This window comes from Mus caroli, unplaced genomic scaffold (assembly GCF_978045245.1).
Source record: "Mus caroli unplaced genomic scaffold, Mus_caroli_1 scaffold_2, whole genome shotgun sequence".
NCBI classification, from domain to species: Eukaryota; Metazoa; Chordata; class Mammalia; order Rodentia; family Muridae; genus Mus; species Mus caroli.
Genome location: NW_028227257.1, coordinates 103,313,405 through 103,337,706, shown reverse-complemented (window position 1 = coordinate 103,337,706; position 24,302 = coordinate 103,313,405). Strand labels below are relative to the sequence as shown.

At 40.1% G+C, this 24,302-nt stretch overlaps 1 protein-coding gene across 2 annotated transcripts in view; it reads right to left on the bottom strand.

Annotated features, from left to right (window-relative positions):
- Ccdc141 (coiled-coil domain containing 141) overlaps window positions 1–24,302 on the bottom strand; it is a 172,184-nt gene that overhangs the window by 21,868 nt on the left and 126,014 nt on the right. For both annotated transcript variants that reach the window (XM_085834745.1, XM_029474525.2), the window contains exons 13-19: window positions 20,958–21,137; window positions 16,987–17,166; window positions 16,059–16,184; window positions 13,844–14,032; window positions 12,748–12,927; window positions 10,825–10,974; window positions 257–397 (exon numbers count right to left, since the gene is read on the bottom strand). In XM_085834745.1, the coding sequence (XP_085690871.1) occupies window positions 257–397; window positions 10,825–10,974; window positions 12,748–12,927; window positions 13,844–14,032; window positions 16,059–16,184; window positions 16,987–17,166; window positions 20,958–21,137 (1,146 nt within the window). The remainder of the gene's footprint in view (window positions 1–256; window positions 398–10,824; window positions 10,975–12,747; window positions 12,928–13,843; window positions 14,033–16,058; window positions 16,185–16,986; window positions 17,167–20,957; window positions 21,138–24,302) is intronic.

The window sequence follows — 24,302 nt, the reverse complement described above, 5'->3', positions numbered from 1 at the left end:
AGGAAAGCCAACTCTGAATTATAGAGAATAAAATTGTTGTTTGTAAAGGAGAAATGAGATAAATCATCATTTTCTATAAGAAGTCAAAGTATGATAAAAATAGAAAGCTACCCTTCTCACATCAATTCTGTAAAATAGAGTTATGCCTGGACTGCAGTTATTTTGCACAAATTGTAGTAATTACACAAACACATGCACATGCATATGCACACACACGCACGTGCACATGCTCACACACACACAACTTTCTCCTTACCCGAATTTTTTCAGCATATGTATCCACTTGTTGGATTTGATACTGAAGAGTCTTTAAGTTTCGAGATTTCTCATTTTTCTTGGAGTAATTAAACTTCAGATTGTTGAATTTCTTTTTTATGTCTTTGAATGACTCTTTGAGCTACAGTTTAATAAAAAAATAAAATTATAATCCCCTTAAAATTGGAAAGTCAATATTCATTTCTGTGAATCAAAATAGCTAAACATTTTCAAATTCATAATCTTAAAAATGTGTTCAGAATAATTTCATTCAAAACTAACTCTTTATACGGACATTCATCTTTCAATGACAGTAATTTCTGATGTATGATTTTTAATTGAGTACAGTTACAAACTATCCCATTGGTTGCTAAACAAGAAAGTATCTAACATCTTGAACATAAACTCTTGCTAACTCAAATGTTCTTATTTGTATTCCTTTGGTATAATTTTGACACTCGTTCTATTTTCTGCATGCTAGTATTGTTCCAAATCTTTCCATATCATAGTACTCTCTCAAAGTCATTATGTATAAAAAATCATTAAGACTCCAAAGAGCTGTTCATGATGAAGAGGTCAACGAGGGGCTGACTCTTAAAATATTTAGTACAGTACATGAAATTTAGTGAGAAAGGGATTTTATTTGCCCAGCTGAAGTTATTTCCATGAGCAAAATTTAGATAGTTTTACTCTTTAGATATAGACCATTAACTCTGAAAATACAAACAAACAAATTAAAAACCCAAAGCAAGAGTCATCGCCACTGAGGGCAATGCTGGCTTCATGTCGGCAGGGCATAGTATGACAGTCTTGCAAACAGTTCATCTTTACCCACGCACTAGAACTCTAAGCAACCTGGTACTTTTAAACATTTTGCTTTCTGTTGCTTCTACATATTCATGAAGGGTAAGTACCCTCCTAGACAGCTCTCACTTTATATTATCAGCAAAAAGAAGCACAAAGAAAACATAAACCTAAGATTATATGGGAGTTTTTACAACAAGAAGGAATCACGTCACGGCTGATAAATCTGAATGATGGAAAGAAAAGTTAGAAATGCATTAAAATTCTTTTCAATGACAGCAAACAAATTACCTGAGAGTGTATAAAAGCCGTGCACATGTTACACCTTAGGTCCATAATATAGAAAAATACATCTGCCCCAGAAAATGTATGCTTTCTCAGAATGCTCACTCCAAACCCTCCATAGTGTGAAAATAAAACATTGATTTTTATCTTTAACTGTTCTTGGAACAAACTACATGCAAGGCTCTGGCAGACCTGTCTATGTAGAAATTATTATACTTATACAGTTTGTGCATAGGATATCCATATACAGAATCAATATTGTTTTTTTTTTACATAGAAAATGACATTGCTGAATGTTAGTTTTGCACTATGGACAGAACCAAGAATGGAGACGTTATAAACCATTTTAACAGATAAGTCAACGATGCCCAGAAAGATTGGAAAATGCTGTAACTTCAGATTTTGAAAATGACTTCTATATCAGAAGGCCAGGAAATATTTAAAATGTTCTATTAAGCTGGTATTCTTATGAAATGGCTATTAAATACACATCTACATTCTGTGACACTTGATATTTTAATGTACATGTATTAATTCTAGCACGAAGGGACAAATGTGGTACCATTTATAATACTGAAGTACAAAGAAACTACCCTGAGTTATTAATAGAAAACTGAGGTACAATCTTTTCATATCCCTTATTTTTTTTTATTCACCATGATTATCATTTTCTTTCTTTTTTTTTAATTTATTTTCATTAGGTATTTTCCTCGTTTACATTTTCAATGCTATCCCAAAAGTCCCCCATACCCACCCCCTCAATCCTCTACCCACCCACTCCCCCTTTTTGGCCCTGGGGTTCCCCTGTACTGGGGCATATAAATTTTGCAAGTCCAATGGGCCTCTCTTTGCAGTGTTGGCCGACTAGGCCATCTTTTGATACATATGCAGCTAGAGACAAGAGCTCCGGGTTACTGGTTAGTTCATATTGTTGTTCCACCTATAGGGTTGCAGTTCCCTTTAGCTCCTTGGGTAATTTCTCTAGCTCCTCCATTGGGGGGCCCTGTGATCCATCCAATAGCTGACTGTGAGCATCCACTTCTGTGTTTGCTAGGCCCTGGCATAGTCTCACAAGAGACAGCTATATCTGGGTCCTTTCAGCAAAATCTTGCTAGTGTATGCAATGGTGTCAGCGTTTGGAAGCTGATTATGGGATGGATCCCTGCATATAGCAATCACTAGATGGTCCATCCTTTCATCACACTTCCAAATTTTGTCTCTGTAACTCCTTCCATGGGTGTTTTGTTCCCATTTCTAAGAAGGGGCAAAGTATCCACACTTTGGTCTTCGTTCTTCTTGAATTTCATGCGTTTAGCAAATTGTATCTTATATCTTGGGTATCCTAAGTTTCTGGGCTAAAATCCACTTATCAGTGAGTACTTATTGTGCGAGTTCCTTTGTGATTGGGTTACCTCACTCAGGATGATGCCCTCCAGGTCCATCCATTTGCCTAGGAATTTCATAAATTCATTGTTTTTAATAGCTGAGTAGTACTCCATTGTGTAAATGTACCACATTTTCTGTATCCATTCCTCTGTTGAGGGGCATCTGGGTTCTTTCCAGCTTCTGGCTATTATAAATAAGGCTGCTATGAACATAGTGGAGCATGTGTCCTTCTAAACACGGTTGGGAGCTAAAACCATCCAGTGGAAAAAAGAGCATTTTCAACAAATGGTGCTGGCACAACTGGCGGTTATCATGTAGAAAAATGTGAATTGATCCATTTCTATCTCCTTGTACTAAGATCAAATCTAAGTAGATTAAGGAACTCCACACATAAAACCAGAGACACTGAAACTTATAGAGGAGAAAGTAGGAAAAAGCCTCGAAGATATGAGTACAGGGGAAAAATTCCTGAATAGAACAGCAATGGCTTGTGCTGTAAGATCGAGAATCGATAAATGGGACCTCATAAAATTGCAAAGCTTCTGCAAAGCAAAAGACACCGTCAATAAGACAAAAAGGCCACCAACAGATTGGGAAAGGATCTTTACCTATCCCAAATCGGATAGGGGACTAATATCCAATATATATAAAGAACTCAAGAAGGTGGACTCCAGAAAATCAAATAACCCCATTAAAAATGGGACTCAGAGCTGAACAAAGAATTCTCACCCGAGGAATACCGAATGGCTGAGAAGCACCTGAAAAAATGTTCAACATCCTTAATCATCAGGGAAATGCAAATCAAAACAACCCTGAGATTCCACTTCACTCCAGTCAGAATGGCTAAGATCAAAAATTCAGGTGACAGCAGATGCTGGCGAGGATGTGAAAAAAGAGGAACACTCCTCCATTGTTGGTGGGATTGCAGGCTTGTACAACCACTCTGGAAATCAGTCTGGCGGTTCCTCAGAAAATTGGACATAGTACTACCTGAGGATCCAGCAATACCTCTCCTGGGCATATATCCATATCCCTTATTTTTAATCTACAACTATAAATTAGTAAATACCATATCTGAGGCAGCCAGAGATTGTTATTTAAAAGCTCCTTCAGTGGCAAGTTACTATTTAACTGTCTAGGTAATTTTGTTTGAGATGATTACAAACTTGGGCTGATGGAGAATACCTCATTGCACTCTGAGTTGTATGTACTAAATATCTCTGAGCAGCACACATAAAGTGGCTAAGATCCTCAGAGTAATGTTATAATACTTTACCATAATTAACAACAAAATTATCTAGGGTGTGAGCGTGATTGCCTAGAATCCCAGAACTTTGAATGTCACAGAAGGAGGATAACAAATTCAAGGACAATCTAGATTACATAGTGAAAGCTTGTCCAAAAAAAAGGAAAAGGAGGAGGAGGAGGAGGAAGAGGAGGAGCATGAGGAGGAGGAGGAGAAAGAGGAGGAAGAGCAGGAGGAGGAGAAGGAAGAGGAGCAGGAGGAGGAGGAGGCAGCAAGGTTTGGGAATGGCTCAGTGGGATAGATACACTTGATGCACAAGTGTGAGAGCCAGAGTTCAGATCCCCGGGAACCATGTAAAGCCAAGCATGGCGCCATGGGTCTGTGATCCTAGTCTGTAATACTTCAATTACAGTCTCTGGGAAGCAGAGACAGAATTCCCAGAACCTCAAAAGAGACTGTTCCAAACAAGGTAGAAGAGTGGGCTGGAATCCAAGGTTGTCCTCTGTCTCCCAAACACACACTGTAGTATGCCAGCTCCTGTGTCCACACACAAACACGCACTCACGTATACATCTCTATCTCTCTTTCTTTCTCTCTCTCTCTCTCTCTCTCTCTCTCATACATGCACACAAAATAAACCTGAATACAATAACGTAATAAATAAAATAACCATTACAAAAGGAATTAAGGTGTTCAGACACTGGCAATTATACACTGGATAACACAGCTTTCCACCTTACTGTATTTGCTGAATCCTGTTATCATTATTGATCAGTCTAGAGGAAGAAAGAGAAGTTCTACCATCAACTTGATAGCCAAAGGGTTCTTTTCACCTTTTCAACCAGGAAGGCTTAACATCTACTTGAATGCTGTATGAGCATGGTGGGGAGATGGATCCTTAACACTTTCATTCTAAGCCATGCACTTCTAGTTTACTAAGAAGATTAAGAAACGTCAGACATAGAGCCGGGCGTGGTGGCGCACGCCTTTAATCCCAGCACTCGGGAGGCAGAGGCAGGCGGATTTCTGAGTTCGAGGCCGGCCTGGTCTACAAAGTGAGTTCCAGGACAGCCAGGGCTACACAGAGAAACCCTGTCTCGAAAAACCAAAAAAAAAAAAAAAAAAAAAAAAAAAAGAAACGTCAGACATAGGAACTGGTAAGAACAACTTCATTTCTGCATGCCCAGCATGTATGCATGTCCACAGAGGTGATGTAGAAGGCCAAAGAATGCCCGCGGTGCTACGGGTATGTGAAACTGGAGAGCTTCATTCTGACACACGAGCTTGTGCCGCAGAGTTGCTGGCACCATTCTTGTTTAGTCACATTGGAAAGCCAGTCAAAATCTAATCTCTTGTACCTTTCTTAGTGCAAATTCAAGAGCACTATACATACAAGTAGAAGAGAGTGTGGATGAAGGACCTCTAGCATCCACGAGTCCAGCCACACCGCATTTCTCTTATCCGCACATTCCAATAGGAAAACTTAATCTAATCCCCACATAAATTGGCATCCCAGCTTTAAAGGTACTGAGTGCTCTGGTTACTGCTCTGGGGTATCATTGTCCACACAGCTGCTTCTAACTTTAGCAAGCTTGTCAACAATAGGGCATGGTGGAGACGGGTCAGACAACTGCCCTGCTTGTACATATGAGCAGTCACACATGCCAACGGCATGGGAAAGGGAATAGTTTATTCACTAGAAACCTATAAATGCTATAATTCGCATTAGTAAAATTTATGTATTACGGATGTTAGAATATTTTTTTAGTGAGCGATTTGATTCTTTCCTCTGTGTAATGCTCAGTTCCTCTGTGTTTGTACAGAGGAAGTAGCCCAAACTTACATGCCATAATTAGAAAAAATTCTAAAATCGTAAAACTGCTCGCTCTCTCTTTTTGAAACGTATCCTCTCATCATTTCCCCAGTGAGTGATAAGTCTCTCTTCAGGGCTAGAAATGAGAAAACTTCTCTGGAAACAGAAGGTTAAGAGCTCCTGACAGGCTAGGCTGGCTCACTATTCTTAGCCTTGACTAAGCTGGCTGAGGCAGCTTTCACAAAAAAGTCTGATGTGTAAGTCTGGTACTGGCAAGGCCAACTGGTGTGAGGGACATGGGCTATTTAAAACCAAGGCAATGGGTTTGCAAAGAAAACCTTGCATTAGGACTGTGGCATACTGGCTGAACTTCCAAATTCAACATGAGCAGTCAGGTTTTGTTCCTCTAGCATCCACTTCGCACGTTCTATTTCTTATCCTCTGTTTGCCCATTCCTCATGACAAAGCTTTCAGAGACTCATAATGAAAGGCTGTAATCAACCACCACCCAGAGATGCTTGAATTCTAAATGAAGACATCCAAAGACTCAAAATCTAATCTGGATGAGTTTCTGCAAATATTATTGGAGAGCACTGGGTCTCAATGTTGGACAGATTTCTAGAGAAGTCTCTTTGGTCTTCTTCTACTTGGTAACCAGAGAACATCTTCCTCAGCTCCAAGGCGCATAGCAAAAGGAAGCGAGACAAGTCGTAAAGCAAAGACCGGTTCCAAATTATAGGCCGCAGCCAGTCTCAGCATTAAACATTGTCTTGAATGTCCACCATCTTCATAATGAATTTAGTATGTTTTATTTGTTCTACTTTGGGAAATGGTAACTATCATTTTAAACGTGAGCTGTCCATACCTTCCAGAAGATCCTACACAGTATTTTACAGACATCAAACACTATGATTTAAATTTTTAAGCCTTTGGGATGAACATTTTATGAACAAATTGTAATTTTTCCTGTCCACTTATATATGCCACCCAAATCCAGCTGGGTCAGGGCCTACTGAGCAGATGGCTCGGGCGCTGAAGTACCATGTGTGTTTTAAGTTTCTCAAGACTCTTTGGTGTTTTGCAGACATTTGTAGAGTTACAGCATGGCTCTCCGTAGCCACATGAAGTACATTTGTTGGATAAAGACAATTTACTATTTTTTTTCGAAGACAAGTTTGGGTTACAAATCGGAACAATGAATATTGTCTGTATTTTTCTCAGTGATGCCCATCTGGTGTTCTGTTCCCTATGTAAATTTTTCCTGTGCCCTTTCCTGCAGTGGATGGTACCCATGCTCATTTTGTCAGTGGCAAAGTGCCAAACAGTAGAGTGCGGTTTTCATTCTATCACCTATGGGTGTTATATAAAAGTACCACTCCTCAGTTATAATCTATTGCTTCTGATCCAGTTTCTGTGTCTGGCTCTCAGATGACCAATCCATTCAAATTTGCAACAGAATTTGGGGGATTCATGGCTGGCATATGGAATATGTATGCTAAATCCTTTCCTTCTTACTCTGATAGGGAAGCTGTTGCTATCCTCGAGGAGATTTTCCAGGGGAAGGTAGTTTAATGGTCTAGAAGCCTCTGTGTGGAAAACTTATTTTGAGAAAATGGATAGCGGCCTGATTCTGTCATCCCATTCTTCCCAGCAAAGTAATTGTTTGTGACACAAAATAAGAGCCTTTAAGTTATAAATCCCCATTAACATCATGTAACTATAAGGGTAATTCTTTCTTTGGTCAGCTTATAAGAAGGAAACGTGTTTCCTATCAACATACTAACTGTTCAAAGGTAGATTATAAACAAATGAGGTTCCTGTGTAATATAATATGGTCGTGGAAATTTCTAGGATGTTTTGTGTGTTAATGATATATTCACATGGCCAAGAAAGAAAACCCAAAGTGCTATTGAGCTGTTATGCATACGAATGTATCCTTGCATGAAATGGGTAGGGAAAAAATGCCGTAAAATCTGGCAGTTTGACAGTTGTGTTTCTCACGGGTAAACATGAAGAAAACGAGTTTTTCAAAAACTTCCTATGCATAAAATTATGCAAAGATAATGGAACACAAAAGGCACTGTTATGAGTCTTTAAAGGAAATCACATCTTAGTTTTCAAATGGCATTTCGAGCATCTTCCTTTCGTTCACCTTGAGGTGCAAAGTCCTTCTGTAAGGAACCCAGTGGAAGAGTTCACTCAAAGTTAGCTTCAGCAAAGTCAAAAGAAAATGTTTTCTGGAAACAATCAAATCAATTGTGACAGATCACTCATGCATATTATAAGAGATGTATTGGAAAGCAGGAATGCAAAGGGTTGACTGAGATTGTACTGAGAGAATAGTTCATTCCGATAAGCAAACACCAAGTATGTTCATGTCTGGCAGGTAAATCTTGGCTCAAAGTTGACTCCCCAACCCCCCAAAGCCCCAAAAACTACAGACAGAAGCTCTGCAGCCTTCTAGTGTGTTAAGATGAATCCCTCACACACACATTTTCATGGTCTCAGATGAAAATGAAGACATAAAGCCAGATATTCTCCAAAGTCTATCACAACTCAGTATCTGGGAACTTTTGTGAGCTACTTTGATCACACTGAGAATAAAACAATGGTTTGTGACCAACTTGAAAAATAAAATGTTAAGTATGGTCTGGTTCCTTGGCAAAATATTATTCATTTGTTTGTGTCAGAAAACCACTTAACACACTGCATTTCAATTTTTGTTATTTGTTTGGGGATGAGGTCTTATGTAGCCCATAAGAAACGAAAAACTTGTTCTGTAACCAAGACTGGCCTTGAACTCCTGCCTTCCTTGCCATTGCCTCCCAAGAGCCAGGAAAATAGGCATGTGCTACCTTACCTGGCTTCATTTCATTTTGTAATGCTTTAGATACCCATGTCTAGACAACACATATAGATGCCAAATGTTGTTACCATGGATATAGCAACTCAGTCTCCTTACAGCCATGGTACAAAGTAGAATAAGACACAACTTCATTTTATTTTACTAAAGGTCATCAACAATATTCTTTCTGATTATCGTGCCACTAGCTGGGTGCTTGTGAAATCCAGCATATGGATGCCACACTTTGACATGCCTGCTGTGTCTCCACAAGAACAAATAGTAAAAAAGACTCAAGGTTTCCAAAATTCCTTCAGTGTGAAAGGGTAGCCTAAAGATTAATTGGATTAGAAGCAGAAGCGATGGAGAACGATACTTCTCTTCGTAATCATGAGTGTGTTAACTGACACCTGATTCCTAAACCAAAACCCACGTGTATCGGCTTGCTCATTCCTGAAGGGGTACAGACAATCCTGGGGCGTCCCTACTCTGACTGGAAGGGTCATATGTCATCTCTGCTGGCTCTGAGTGCAAGTTCATCATGAGGCTGTCCCTGTAAATAGAAGTTCTGGAAGGCCTTAGGCAGGGGGACCAAGCTTCTTAAATGCCACAGCTCTTCAGGGACACGGAAACCCAGAGAGGCGGGGCTGGGAACACATGCAGCCTGCTTCACTGATGCTCTCTCTCTGTAGTTGCAGAGCTGCGCCATCTCCGCAGAGAGAGATGTTTGGGCAAAGCAACGGAAAAAGAGAAGGAAGAAGATGAAAGGGAAGGAAAGAACTAAGAAAATTTAGAAAAAGATCTTTTTTTGAAAATGGCCATGAATCTTTCATAGCCCCGGGAGAACCAAGACGCTCTGGATGATTCTCGAATCAAAACTAAACAGAGCTCACAGAAATGTAAACTGTAGCATAGGGAAGCAGTAGAGGCTGCTCCCCTGTGTAGAGGGCAGAGTAAACTGTGGGTTCACCAGAATGTGGACCAGATGAAGAGTGGAGAGTGTGCAGTGTCACAGCACACCGCTATAGTAAAAGCCATGCCAGCATCTTCTCCATGGTCCCTCCTCTTGAACTGGATCCTAGCAGCTTCTCCTGACCTCTCCCTCTCTTTCCAACATGCTCCCTCTTGCACCTGCCTGTGACCTACAGGAAGGGTGGGATCTCCAATGAAGACCATCATTAAAGCTCCATTACCCATTCTTTAACCCGTGAGCTAATGATTCTCTGTACCTGGTGGACATAGATTACACAGATGGGGCATAAACTAAGAATTCAAGAAAGTTGTTAGTTAGCTACCTTTCCCCTTACCCCTTTCTCAGTGGACTCAGAAAGATAGAGACAGACGTGGAATTGTCATTTTCCTTGTGTCTTCCTTAGAACAAGTGGGTGATGGGTGGAAGACCGCTATGCTCAGCATTAGACAGCCAGCACAACCCATGAATGCAAATCTTAACCGTGGGGCAGGAAGTAAAGGACAAGGGTAGAATATGTGTCATGGCTGGGAACCGTTGATGGAGGCAAGGGGAAATTGGGTCTGTGTGGATGAAAGAGCAAGGGGGACCCCTTACCCTTTCCTTTCCCCTGAAACTTCTATTGCCAGAAAAGGCATCTGTTCACATCAACAGGAACCGAGTTACTTGACTTGGGAAAATGTTCTGCAGTCCTCCCAAGCGAAGAGCCTTCCCCCTGAGTCAGTACAACTTAAATAGAAAGTCAGCAGGCTACAGCAACCTGCCATAGTGAGCCATGCCACCCTGAAAAAGCTGTGTCCAATGAAACAGGCTGCAGAAAACACACACACACACACACACACACACACACACACACACACACACACACACACTGATGAAAGAAAAGCAACAACCAAGATCCCAGACCTTCAATTTTGTGTTCAAGGTTTTTCTATGCATTAACACTGTCCTAACGTCAACAGTTTGGGGAGCTGGAAGCTTACTCAAACTTTGGGTACCCTGTGAATGAAAGGGTATGGGTCAGAAAACCATGTTACCATGTTGCGATATTCATTTTCTCTCTCTCTCTCTCTCTCTCTCTCTCTCTCTCTCTCTCTCTCTCTCTCTCTCTCTCTCTCTCTCTCTCTCTCCCTCTGTGTGTGTGTGTGTGTCTGTGTGTATCTGTGTGAGTGACACTGGGACACATGCTTTGGGCTCAGTATGCCCTTTCTCAAAGCCCTTACCTCATTGATCTCCTCACGTGCAGTGCAGTACTCCAAGCTGCAGGACAGGACACGCTCATGTTCTTTGGCTTGGGCACTCCAATTCCTGCTATCCAGTTCAAGGGCCTCCAGCTGCTGCTGCAGGTTCTTTGCAGAAATATTAGAGCAATTCTGGGAATGAAGGATGTGGAAATAACAAACAGAAACCTGTGAGATGGCCACCCAATATACCATTTGCCTGTATTGTAATGCTCACAAATGGCTTCAAAAGAGATATAGGGTCCTAATTTATCTTACCCTAAACATATTTGAACCTAATGATGTTAGAAAAAAGCCAGACACTCAACATTATGGAATAGACATTTCTATTCTTGACTCTCATCATCATGCCTAACTCCTCAGAGACGCCACTCATGATAAGGTCTAATTTTTACTTCAAAAAGCATAAAATATGCATTAGAAACATTCTGCCTCAGCTCTGTAATTTTCTCGTCAACTTGAGTTTAACCTTAGGTTCATTATGCAAGTGCTCCAATCTCTATGTGGCACAGGAGGGATGCTGGAACCAAGGCCAGAAGAGGACTGGAGCACAATTTGTGTTATTTGTGCAAAGTGACACAATTCACTTTCTTCTTAGTTTAAAAAATAAATGTACAGATACAATAACAACCTTTAGGAAATGTTTTCACTGGCAAAATGAATTATTTTAACAGCAACAAATTCATATACTCGGCCTTTTAACTAAAGAATAGATGCTGTGCTCTCTCTATCACATAGCACCTGATAGGAGTCTTAATAGAAACTTTTAAGTGAAACTGGACCTGTGGTTTTTATTCATAGTGAGATAAGCATAACCTTTCCCACCCTTAAAGTATGAGTTTGGGGAATTTGTAAACCATCAAAGTTCAATGCACTCACTAGTTATGAATTAGTTATGAACGTTTGACTGGGAAATGTTTTCTCTTCTCTTAGGCTCCTCCATTAACATCAGTGGAATAAAGCAAGTGCAAAAACTGGGGCCAGAACCCAGGCCAGAAGCAGAGGACCTAGGCCCATCGACTCTGGGCTTTTATAGGTGAGTGGCCAGTGTCTCTGAGCTTCAGCCTGTTCATTTGTAAAATGGGGCTGCTCATGTAGTAAGACTCCTCTAGTAACCTTCCAGACCTGTAGTCCCTGTGTGAAGCACCACTGTCCAATAGAAATGTATTATGAACCATGAAGTAATTGAACAACTTCTAACAGTCTCACTGAAAGCCAAAGAAGAAATAAACAAAATTAACCTTCATAGCATAATTTAGTTAACCACATATGCCCAAATATTACCATTTTATAACACATAGCCAGTATGAAAGTATTAACATTTTTTTTAACCTCACACCTTTGAAATCTAATATGTGTATCATTTGAATTTTTCTCACTTGTGGCTAAATTTCTATCAGAAATACTTGGTCTAGATTTAAATTTCTCAAAACTTACAGCTTCTAAGGTGGAATCACGTGCCCAAGTAGTTTCTGAGAGAATCCCAATTGTGATAATTACAGTTAACTTAGTTCAAATTAAATAAAAGCTTAGCTTCTTAGTTGCTGTAGACACATTTCAAATACAGAAACCTAATGTCCATCTGAGATCATGGCTCTATTTTAAATTAACATGAGAATAATATGCATTAAATAGGGTTTTTATGCTCAGATTTTTCTCCTTAGACTTATTTGTTTGTTAATGGTGGTGGAAATTAGAACCAATACCTTTTAAAATTTAACATATTAGGGCTCGGGGTGACTTAATAAGGAGCCACTTGGTTAATACCTATGAGGTTCCTTACTCAATCCCCAACACCACACACAAAAGCAACCATTCATATTTAACATATACTCAGCAATCTGCCTGTGTCTTTCCTAGTACCAGTGAGAGAGAGTAGCAATGGTGAGGCTCCAAAATACGTACAGGTTGTTGCATGGACGAAATGATGTCCACTCCTAAGGACAGGGCCAGCTGATGGAGATGGTCTACATGTGCCCGCCTTTCTTGCGAAAGGCCCAGTTGCATCTGGACCTCCTCAGAACTTGCCAGTTCCATGGGCTGTGCTAGAAGTTCCAGTTCTCTTGGTTTGATGAGATGAGCCAGCTGCAATTCAGAACATTAGCACTTAACCTGATTTTTCCAAAGCCCATTTTCCACAATGCTTTTATTAGACTATGGAAATGCTCCCTCGCCCATCCAGAATCATTCATCCTACGGATGATGATACAGGTACACACTGCAGTACTGTGACTCCACCAGGAATATATGGATCAGGTAATGTTTTCAGTTCTATGAAAGAACAAAATGCATTCTGGGCCCACAATTCCAAAATTAGCAAGCACTTGGTCTGTGATTTAAGTAAACTCCAAAAATATTTTTTAAATGATTTTCCTTTTGGATGTGTACGAGTCTTCTTATCTGCATACCTGTCTGCATACCAAATGCACAGTTACGCAGAGGCTGGAGGAGGGTGTTGGGAGTCTCTGAGCTGGCAGTATAGATGGTTGTGAGCTGCCATGAGATAACCAATAAATTATTTTTAACGAGCACATCACACTCAAAGCTTCTTGGGATGACAAAAGAAAAAAGAAAGAACTTGGGTTTTGACCACTTCTCCTCTTGAAAGCTAACACTTGAGTTGGAAAAAAATAAAATCAAGTTTTATAAAAAGTAGCGGCAGCCATGATGCTAGAGGTGCTAGATGTGGCTATTGAGTGCGAGGGAATTTCGAAGAGAGACTCCCTGCCTGACCTGGGAAGGGGGCTGCTGGAAGGAAGAGATCTGCTAGCAAGCGCTAAGACAAGAGTGGAGGCTTAGAGGAAGGAATGCATGCGCCATATTCAAAGGGCAGGGAGGCTGCAGCTAGGCTAGATATGAAGCAGGATAGAGGAATAGTGAGAGGTAAATTAGCCGTCAGGGCGAATAAACCTCTTGGACTAAGACAGTGATCTGCTTTTTGTTTATTGCATAATCATAATCTTTCAAGCCTGCAACTCTAAACAGCCGCAGTAAGACTTACCTCTTCCTTGGCTTGGTGGAACCGGACTGTCTTGTACAGGATTTCCTCATATTCCTGGATTCGCTCTTGCTGCCTCTGGTGGAGATGGACAAGGTCCTTCAGCTGTTCAGCCTTCTCCTTCAGAGGAGCTCCCTGACTGTGTAACACTTCCCACTCTTTCGTGATTTGCTGAACATCCTCATGCAGTTGCTGGAAAGAATGAAAGTTGTGCGGAAGTGAGTTCCTATTTTACAGTGAAGATTCTGATTGTCTAAATAATGCATCATTTTCTGGTTTGTTAACTAACAGATACCTATGAGCCTTCTCAAAACCCAGAGGTTGTGTTAAGTAATGATGGAGAGACATCGAGGCACATTGCTCAGTATCTATCTTCTTAGGACCTTAGAAGCAACATGGGGGATAAAGGTAGGGGTTTCAAAGATAGATGTAAAAATGGAAGGACACATGTGTCTATGATACATCAAATGTACTGGCCTTCTGTTAAGTCAATATATGTCTTTAGACATTTAATATAGAACAGAATCATGTGGTATGATAAGGATACCAAGAGAAGTATAAAAATACACCAGGGGAATACTTGTGCTCCACAGTGAAAGAATGATCAGTATGAGCTGCCAGCTGATCAGCACACAGACATGCTGCTTCAAAGCAGTCGTGCTGTAATCTACAAATAGCCACCACGCAGAGAAGGGATCAACTGTCTTCCCTTTCAGTCAGCACTGCTCAGACAGCCCATGTAGGAATCCAGACCCTGGAGGACAGCTTGCAAAAGACAGACTGCTTCTAGAGAATGCTACTCTCATCCCAAGAGTGGATCTTGGATCAGAGGAAAAAGGAAAGGAAATGCTGCAGGCTGAGGACATAATTTTCAGTAGACAGACTTACATAGGATTGTCAGATTCTAATAAAGTCTTTGGACCTCAGACAGATGGCACATACCATAGCTACAGAACTAAATACTTATAGCAATGGCCTTTAAACATGTATGCCAAAAGAAGTGTATTTATACCACACAGGATCTAGCAAATTGGGCTAGCCACACTTAATGAGAGTTTGGGTAGGAGAGTTTGCTGTGTATTCCAATGCTACATATATGCATATGTGTACAGAGTATAGTGGTTATACTTCACATGTTTTAGCTTAACAGAACCTACAATTATATTTTTCCCAAAGGAATCTCCAAACATCTAACTCAGGAATTCCTCAAAGCCTATACATATTAAGTAGTAACAGACAGATGCATCTTAAGTTTTTTACAAAACCCAAAAATCCAGTAGTGTATGTTTGTAAGTCAGGACTGGGAAGATGGAGGCAAAAAGATCAGAAGTTCAAGATTACCCTTGGGAGCTAAAGGGGTCTGCAACCTTATTGGAGGAACAACAATATGAACTAACCAGTACCCTAGAGCTCGTGTCTCTAGCTGCATATGTAGCAGAAGATGGCCTAGTCAGCCATCACTGGGAAGAGAGGTCCCTTGGTCTTGCAAACTTTATATGCCCCAGTACAGGGGAAACACCAGGGCCAAGAAGTGGGAGTGGGTGGGTAGGGGAGTGGGGCGAGGAGGGTATGAGGGACTTTTGGGATAGCATTTGAAATCTAAAATAAGAACATACCTAATAAAGAAAAAGAAAAAAAAATGTAAAAAAAAAATTACCCTTGGCTATACTGCAAGTTTGAGGTTAGCCTGGGCTTAAGATTCTGTCTCAAAAATCAATCAATAAATCAATCCATCCATCCATCAATCAATCAATCTGAGAGCTTCCTTGGGAGATGATTGAAGCCCACAGAAAATTAATTGTCAAGAAAGGGGTGTGGAAAGAGACAGTATGCTATGTGGGTAGGAACAGTGACATCCCAGTTATTTGTTGACCCATGACAATACAGACTCTAGGTCAGATGTTGTCAATTTTGTTCTGAGATGCCTTAATTTTTAAAAGTCCCTAAGAAAATAGTGACTATATGGTAAATATGTCAATAAATTAATTAGAAATACAAAGTAAATTAATGTAAGATGAAAATATAAACAGGACAGGGTATGGCTTAAATGTTTGGGTATCATCAAATACAAAAGCATGTATGGGAACAGTAAGAAAATGTGTTGTTAGAGAAAAGTGGTTCTTTTGTTAAAGAGAAAGGATGTTTATAAGACAAACTGTAACTGGGGACTTTGGAGAGATCTTTCCATTCACCCAAATCCATTCATTGACATCTCCACCTGGAGCTGAGGCTTCATTGCGATCCACCTCCTCCGCAGATCTGAGGTGCTCTGGAGGCTCCCCGCAAGGTCAAGCGCAGAGACGGGCATGAGAACTTCGTGGAGAAGTTTGACACTGTGAGTAGTCTGAAACAGACCTTGACAATTAGAAATGTGTTTCTGGCAACTCAGCACATGTGGTCGCTTCGGTGGTGACGCAGTGTGCCGGCCCACAGAGCTTTTCAACACTGATCCTTTCCAGGGAGGTCATACATGTCCCTTATCTCCTGTGATTTCTATGTTGTTGTTGTTTTTCTTAAGATCTATTTATTTATTTTATGTGTGAGTACACTGTTGCTGTACTCAGACACACCAGAAGAGAACCATTACAGATGGTTGTGAACTACCATGTGGTTGCTGGGAACTGAACTCAGGACCCCTGGAAGAGAAAGCAGCCAGGGCTTTTAACCTCTGAGCCATTTCTACAGCCCTTATGTTTTGTTTTTTATTTTTTTATTTTTGTTTTTTTAAATCATGATAACATATAACAAAATGCCCAATTTTTACCCTTTCTATGTGTACAATTAAGTCACCACCACCCACCTACAGATTGTTTTCATCAACCTGAACAGGACCTCTGAACCTGTAAACAGCACCCTGTTCCCTCCTCCCTTCCTGCATCCTCTGGGAGCATCTATTCTGATCGTTGTTTCTCAATTTGGCTACAGGGCTGCAAATAAGCAGAACCATGAGATTCCTGCACTTTTGTGCTTGGCTGATTTCTCTTACCCCATGGCTTAAAGGCTCTGTCACACTGCACAGATCAGAATATATTCTTTGAGAAGTACCATTCGACATTCCTTTTTGTTTGTTTCCTTGCTAGGATCCAAACCCAGTGCTTTACTATGCTATGTTTTGCACTGAGCCATTGCCCGGCCCGCTTCCTTACCTTTGTAAGTTTCTCTTTGAACATTTCCCACTGCTCTCTCGCAGGCTTGGTTTCGATGGCTTTGAGGGACCAGGCCACTCGCAGATGGCTGAGCTCTTCCCTCCCATTTGTTTGCTTTTCCACAATGTTCTCCATAATGTGCATTTCATTTTTAACATTTAATATCTCATTCTCTTTTGCCTGTTGAATTAATAATCCATGTAATAGCTTTCTTTCCTAAGAGAGACATTTTTCTTTTGCATTCAGCTCTTTTAGGTGGCAAGTACTTCATCATACCCAAGCAGGAAACAGACAAACCTGAGCTGTGTACAGAGACACAATCAAGTGCTTAGACCTACAGTCTCTGGGGAGACATCAGGTGCAGAGTCTTTAAGGGCCTCAGTAGTATTTTAGTGGTTTTAGGGGGAAATTGAATAATAAACTTACATATTCTGTAATTGTGATTATTAGATTTAACAAATTATTAAAGACATTAGACCACAGTGGGAGTAACTCTACAGGATAATTTTATGTATGTTATAAATAAAGTTGTGGTACCTTTTATATTATTAAGAAGCTGTTAAAATATAAAATATTCTTTAATGTAGTATAATCTGGGAATTGTTTTTTCCCAATGTCAACTGCAGTCATAAGGGTACAGTGGTCTGAGGAATGCCTAGAAAAGGTAAGCTATTGTAAGGTGTGTTGATAGTTACCAGCAGGGTAGAAGTGATTTTGAATTTGGCTGAGTTAGTATCAATAATTTGCCTTCTGTCTAGTTATTGAACATAGTGCTTATTTTACTCCAGTGTAGTACCTGGAAATTCTTGTTGTAACATAGTCTTAGTAAGGTGTTAAATTATCCATTCATTTTACATTTATATCCACACACCATGGACTGTTGTCTGATCTTTCTTTTCAGATGCCTTGGTAGTGAGAAGGCTAAAGCATGACAGAATTCTCAATATTCACCACTGTAAATTAATAAGTTGGCACATTCATCTGCCAGAACTCTGGCCAAAGTCAATTAATCTGATTCCGACAAACTTAAGATGGAAAAAAATCAATTTCAAGCTTGAAAATGCTAGTCTCAAAGATACACCCAACTCAAGACCAAGCGCCAGCTTCCATCTCCCTGTCCCCAGCTAAGCCTGTCACCACACTTCAGAAATATGCTCTTACAAGACTAATGCTCTGTGGATAGGATGAGGTAAACATCCTTATCAGCAATTTCACCTATCAGTATGTCAACCAATCAGTAGAATTAATTATTATGCAGACCTAATTTTTATCAATTAAGAACTCGTCACTAGACTATGGAAAAGAACTTAAAGTAACAATTATGAAGTGAAGATATAAGACCATGAGGAAGTAGTGGAAGATACAGGCTATTTTCAGGAACTCTATGAATTGGGATTTTCTAATAACCTGCTAATTTAGACACAGATACAAGATTTGAATTTGGGTCCATTTCTTTCTGCAAACCATTCCACATGAAGATAACACTATCTGATGATTTATATGTGATTCCTGACACTTGATAAGAATTTGCCAACCTGGAGAAAATACAGGATTGCAGATCAAAAGGCAAGAGGAAAACCCACACAACAGAAGTGTCCCTAGATGCTGCTACCAAAGGTGACTAGGACACACTCTACATACCCTGAATTAAGATGGTCCAGGGAAAGTGGGAAAGACAAAGAATGGATGTGTAAGAAAACCTCAGCAATTACATTGACCTCTAAGTTCCCCTGGCATCTCCACAGTTGCAAAGATTTCTAAAACTCAGCAATAGGAAGACTATAGAGAAAAACTGACAATTTGCAAATAATTTAATTTTCCTGTAGTATAAACTATAAGTGCCTAAACTAGAGATGAAAGGAGGTACACTAAGCCAAGCAAGTGTGGAAAAAAATAAAGGATAGAGTGAGTCAATGTTTCAAATGAAAAATAACTTAGTATCTGAACATGGTTAAATGGCTTAACAAGAATTTTTTTCTGATGCTTAAAGAGGCTGTGATCTGACTTGCAACTATTCGATGAGTGCTTCGCTTCTACACAGGTTCATCACTAATGTTCTTCAAACAACACAAATCAAAACAAAGAAAAAAAATCGATGATTGAAGGTCAAAGAGATAAGAGTGCTACAACCCGATTCGGCCAAGTAATTTCTGTCTCTAGATGCATTCCCTAGTTCTCCAGGAAATGGCAAATGTCAGTCATCTTTAAGCATCTATAGAAAGGAGGTGTAGACTATTAGAGAAAGGAAGATGGCCTGGTTCTCAGATGGGACCTATTCAGTGTATGGATAATTTTCACACTGATGGTCACCGTGGTCGGATCCATGCTTACAGATCACTTGGGTATCTGTGAAGAAGGGCTCAAAAACAGAGTCAGAAGTTGTGCTACACACACTCACAGGCACAGTGGTAATTGGATTAAAACATAGTGAAAGCATTAATTGTTCCTTTAAAAAAAAGCTGCTAATCAATATATTACTTCAGGAACTAGGATGTCAATCTTCCTTTTAGACATTTTTCCTAAAGAAGTAATTGCAATTATAGAAGGCTGGCTTGACAAATCTACAGAATGAAACCCAAGAGAAATAGTTAATGGAGTAGATAGATCTAAATTAGTTTAACAAGATGAATCCTAGTCTAAGGCCAAACGAAGTAAGGCAAGAACTATCCAGGCCCACATCTTCTGAAGACGCTAAATTGCTGCTGCAGTGAGCCCTGACAAAACAGAATCTAGGATTTTAAAGGTCACAGGAGTGGTGCTGGATCACCACATAATCACAGAACAATTAAGAAAGATTACTGCTTAAAGTGTTAGCGCCCTCGTCTCTCAAATACAAGAAAAAAAATGTCTGGTTGACTGCCATGCGGCTCCCAATTCCGTTTCATGAACAGGTTTAGCAAGTAGAAAATTTTGGCAAAGCAGATCAGCCTGAAGGAAGAAATTAAACGACATCACAAATGATAGATTTGCAAATGTGTAGCTGTAGGAAAGACTCATATTAAACATAGCAACTGCTTTCAATGTTGGAAAGAATTTCATATGTACGAGAAATTACCTACGGATGGTTTTAATGCCTGCCTCGCTACAGAGGTACAGTAGGAGATATGAAGACAGACTTATTAAACATTTTAAAAACATTCTTTTTTTAAACAGCTAGCATTTTTCCCCAAAAATAAAATGAGCTCTTTCATTGGGGAAAAATTCATGAGGTGTCTGAGGGAGAAGTGAACTAACCACATTTTTAGAATTCTATGGGCAGCTTCAGCTAGATGAATGGCTGACATAAAGGTCCTAGGGTGGTTTGCTTATAGAACTCAGGGAAACCAAGGCTTAGGACGGAGCTCTAAATGCAATGGGGCTTTTCTCTACAAGAACTGAGAGGCTGAAGTGTCAAGGAAGAGATAATAGAGCACCCGCAATAAGGAACACAAAGGGAGGAAAGGCTGGGAGGGAGAGGCTGAAGCAGGAATGGGGATGGGGGAGTCAGGAAAGAGAACACAGGGCTGGAGGTGGCGTTAAAGCAAAGTCAAGGATGGATAAAATCAATCTTTGGAAACTTACTACTTTGCAAGCTAATTAAAAGTTGTAATTAAAAATATGGATTTGTTAAGGCGAGAAGAAATTCTTTAGAACAAAGATTTATCATAATCTTTGTCTTTGGGTCCCTGGAAATTTTGTAAGGGCCTTGCTGTCAACATAACTCGAAACTTGAGCATACATAGACTTCCGGGAATTCTGTAATAATAATCACACAGCACTTGAATCAGAGTAGCTAATGCAGCTTTCTTGTGACATATGGGCTCTGCGACAGTAAAACTTAAGAGTTGCTGGCTTCAGAACTAGTCTATCGTGACTGAAGTTGAGGAGGCCTCCCTCGGGCAGCATGGCTGACTAACGGACAAGCTGAATGTAATTCTGACTTTGAGGAATAATATCTACAAAAGGCGCTGGCTTCTTAATGTTATTCTCACCAGGTTTATTAAGTTCAGAAACTCGAGGCTTAAGTCCTGGGTCAAAAAACTCTTCTTTAAAAACAGCTGCCATTTCTTCTCAGCGGAGTTAGACCGGCACTTGACCACAGCATCATCTTCATCTTTCCAAGGAATTTCAGTCAGATAAAATTCCTTTAGGCTCTGAAGCTGCTCCTCTGCCTAAAACAGGAGGAGGAGGCAGATAAGAGTTAAGAAATATTTTAGATAAAAAGGACACAGAGTCCATTTGGAGCCAGTATAAAATTAAACTGAAACTCCAGTTTTCAGCATTCTTTAAATAATTATTGACTATTTCCAGGGTTCTGAATACCACAAGAATCTGCTTAGACAGCTGACAGATAAAAGGAAGTGGTAAGGTCGTTGCCAATCAGAAATATTTATTGCAACCTAGATTATTTTTATGTATGGTCTACAATGAGAATAATTTATTTCAGAGATCAGGTGGCTACTCTGTTTAAAACTGAGTTTTATAATTAAAAAAGGAACAAATAAAAATCAGAGAATACAAATCAGAAAAAAAGCAATTCAGCAAAAGACAATAGTACTTAATATATTACAGTATTATGATTTGTTATTTTAATGTAATATTTTATTAATTCTTTGAAAGTTTAATACAATGTGTTTTGATCATAGTCACCACCTACTTCTCTAATTTTCCCAGATCCACCCCCACCTCCCGACTCTCTCCCAACTTCTTGTTCTCTTCTTTTTTTTATAACTATAACCTACTGAGTCCAATTTGTGCTGCCCATCTATACTCACAGGCATGGGACCATCCACTGGAGCACAGTCAACCTACCAGAGGCTAGCCCCTTAAGGAAAACTATCTCAGGGCTGTAGATATGGCTCAGTGGCTAAGAACAATGGCTGCTCTTCCAGAGGACTCAGGTTCAATTCCTAATATTCATGTGATGGCTCACAACCATCTGTAACTCCAGTTCCAGGGGAACTGATTCCCTCTTCTGACCTCCACAGACACTAGGCATACATGAGGTACACAGGCACACGTGCAAGTAAAACACCCATACACAGATACGATGCAATAATAAATAAAAATAAAACTGACTCTCCCCCACCCCAATAGCCATCACCTCTCAATAGCTCTTCAGATAGAGCCCTCCTCCACTTTCCATGCTAGAACATTCATGGACTTGATTTTGTGCAATACCTCCAGCTCCTGTGAATTCACTAGCAGAGTGTTCCTATCCTGTCTAGAGGACACTATTCTGCACCCCTCCCCGACCTCTAGCTCTTACAGTCTCTGCTCACCCTCTGTGCCTTGGTAGGGGTTGGGTGAAGTGCATACCCATTTGTGGCTGAGCATTCTACTGTACAATTTATTTTTAATCATGGTGAACCATAAGAAAAGGGTACAAATAATGACGAGTTTTCTGGGTAAGCATTAATATTAAAAACCTTCACAAGCTAATCTTATTAAGACATAGTACTTCGCCTCCCTAGAACTACATTTAAGCATTTGTTAACTAATATTAGCAGTACTCAATTATTTTAAATTACTCTCCTGAGCAGAGTTAATATACAATCAAATGTGTAACTATAGATTAACGAGTAATGGGGTGATAGAGAATTAGTAGGAAGCATTTGGAACTAATTTGTATGCATTTTGAATAATATTTAATGACTGATCAGACAAGACCTGTGGAATTCATAAGTTACAAAAGCCATGGAAACACAGTATGAGATGTCAGGCAATCGTCACCATACTTTAATAGTCACCATACTTTGAAGGTTTCAAGATCATTCTTAGTTGAAATGAACTAAAGCCAGCCTGTACTAACTCCCAGGGCCAGAGACTCTTTCCTGATCCCAATATTCTACTTATTCAGTTGATGCCTGTTTCCTAAGCTCACACCATCTTTTCCTTAATTTTCTTCTTCTATTTATCTTTAGTGAACCACACAGAAGGATGCTCTTTCCATGGAAGATTCTAAGATCCCCTACTAAGATTTGTTTACTTCCTTAGAGACCAAAGTGAGTTCTGTGAGAAAAAGGCCAGTGAGACATGTCTGTGTACACACAAGCAAACAATGTCATAGGGACAAAGGAGGGATAACAACAGCTCTACACGGAGTAAGTACAGAAAAACTTTCCAGCAAGTGACATTTGGTCTGTCCCTTGCTGGGGTGAGAGCGAGAGGAGGTCTTGGATGGGAGGCACTGCTGCAAAAGCAAAGTGTGGTGCCACTGTCATCAGGGAAAATGCATGCTGTCGGCGTGAATGAAACTCAGATTCTTCAGCTGACTGGCAAGAAGTCCGGAAAGATCGTTGTACTGGGTGGGATGTTTCACCTTGCTTTCTACTGTAGCCAACAGAATCATGACACAGTCTCATCAGTTGGATGTAGCCAATAGTGAGCAGGTGATGAGACCTTGGACTGATAAACTCCTGAGCAAATCAGGAGGAAGGTATGCAGAACTCTCTGTAGTTGTCTCAGTAGATGCAAGGACACATGGCCTTTGAAAAAGGAAAGGCAGGGGGGATGGGAGCTGCCTGACAATGCATGTCAACCTTCTCCAAGCCTCAGTTTCCCTCACCTGTAAGCAGATAATACTAGGTAACTAAGACACAGAATCATAGGAACACAATGAAATCAGGATTTAAATGCCTGGGGCACAAAGTAAGTGCTCATTGAGGAACTTAGAGAAGATACTGAACTCAGTGATGACTAAAATGTCCAATAAGGCTCTTAATAGAAAGTTGGGTGACAAGAGAGAGGACTCAGTGGTTAAGATTACTGGCTCCTTTCCCAGAGGACCCAAGTTCAATTCCCAGCACCCATGTGGCAGACAGCTCACAACTGTCTGTAATTCAGCTCCAAGTGATCTGACATCTTCACACGGGTATACATGCAGGCAAAACACAAATGTGCATAAAAATAAAAATTAATAAATCATTTTTTTAAAAGTTGGGACAGTACTCAAACTGCCATGCTTTAAAAGTTGTATAGCTCAATAAATAACACCTTCCCATTCCAAAGGTTTATATAATGAAGGGCAGGAAAATGATAAGAGGAGCAGAGAGCAATATTTCAAAGGAAACAGACTGCACAGGAAGAGACTATCACTGATCATGGCTTGGTAGGACTATATCACTTTCCAAGAGCCATGGGGAACATATGTGAATATATTTCAGTAAGCTGGGACATAGAAGGAAGTCCAGACAGTGAGCCTCAATGGTCTTATTGTCTCCTGAAGTATCTCAAGTCTAAAGACATCAGCTGAGATTTGAGAATGGAAACCAGAATAACTTGCTTGTGAAGACCAAGCAATATAAGTCAATGGGGGACCAGCAGAGATACAGACC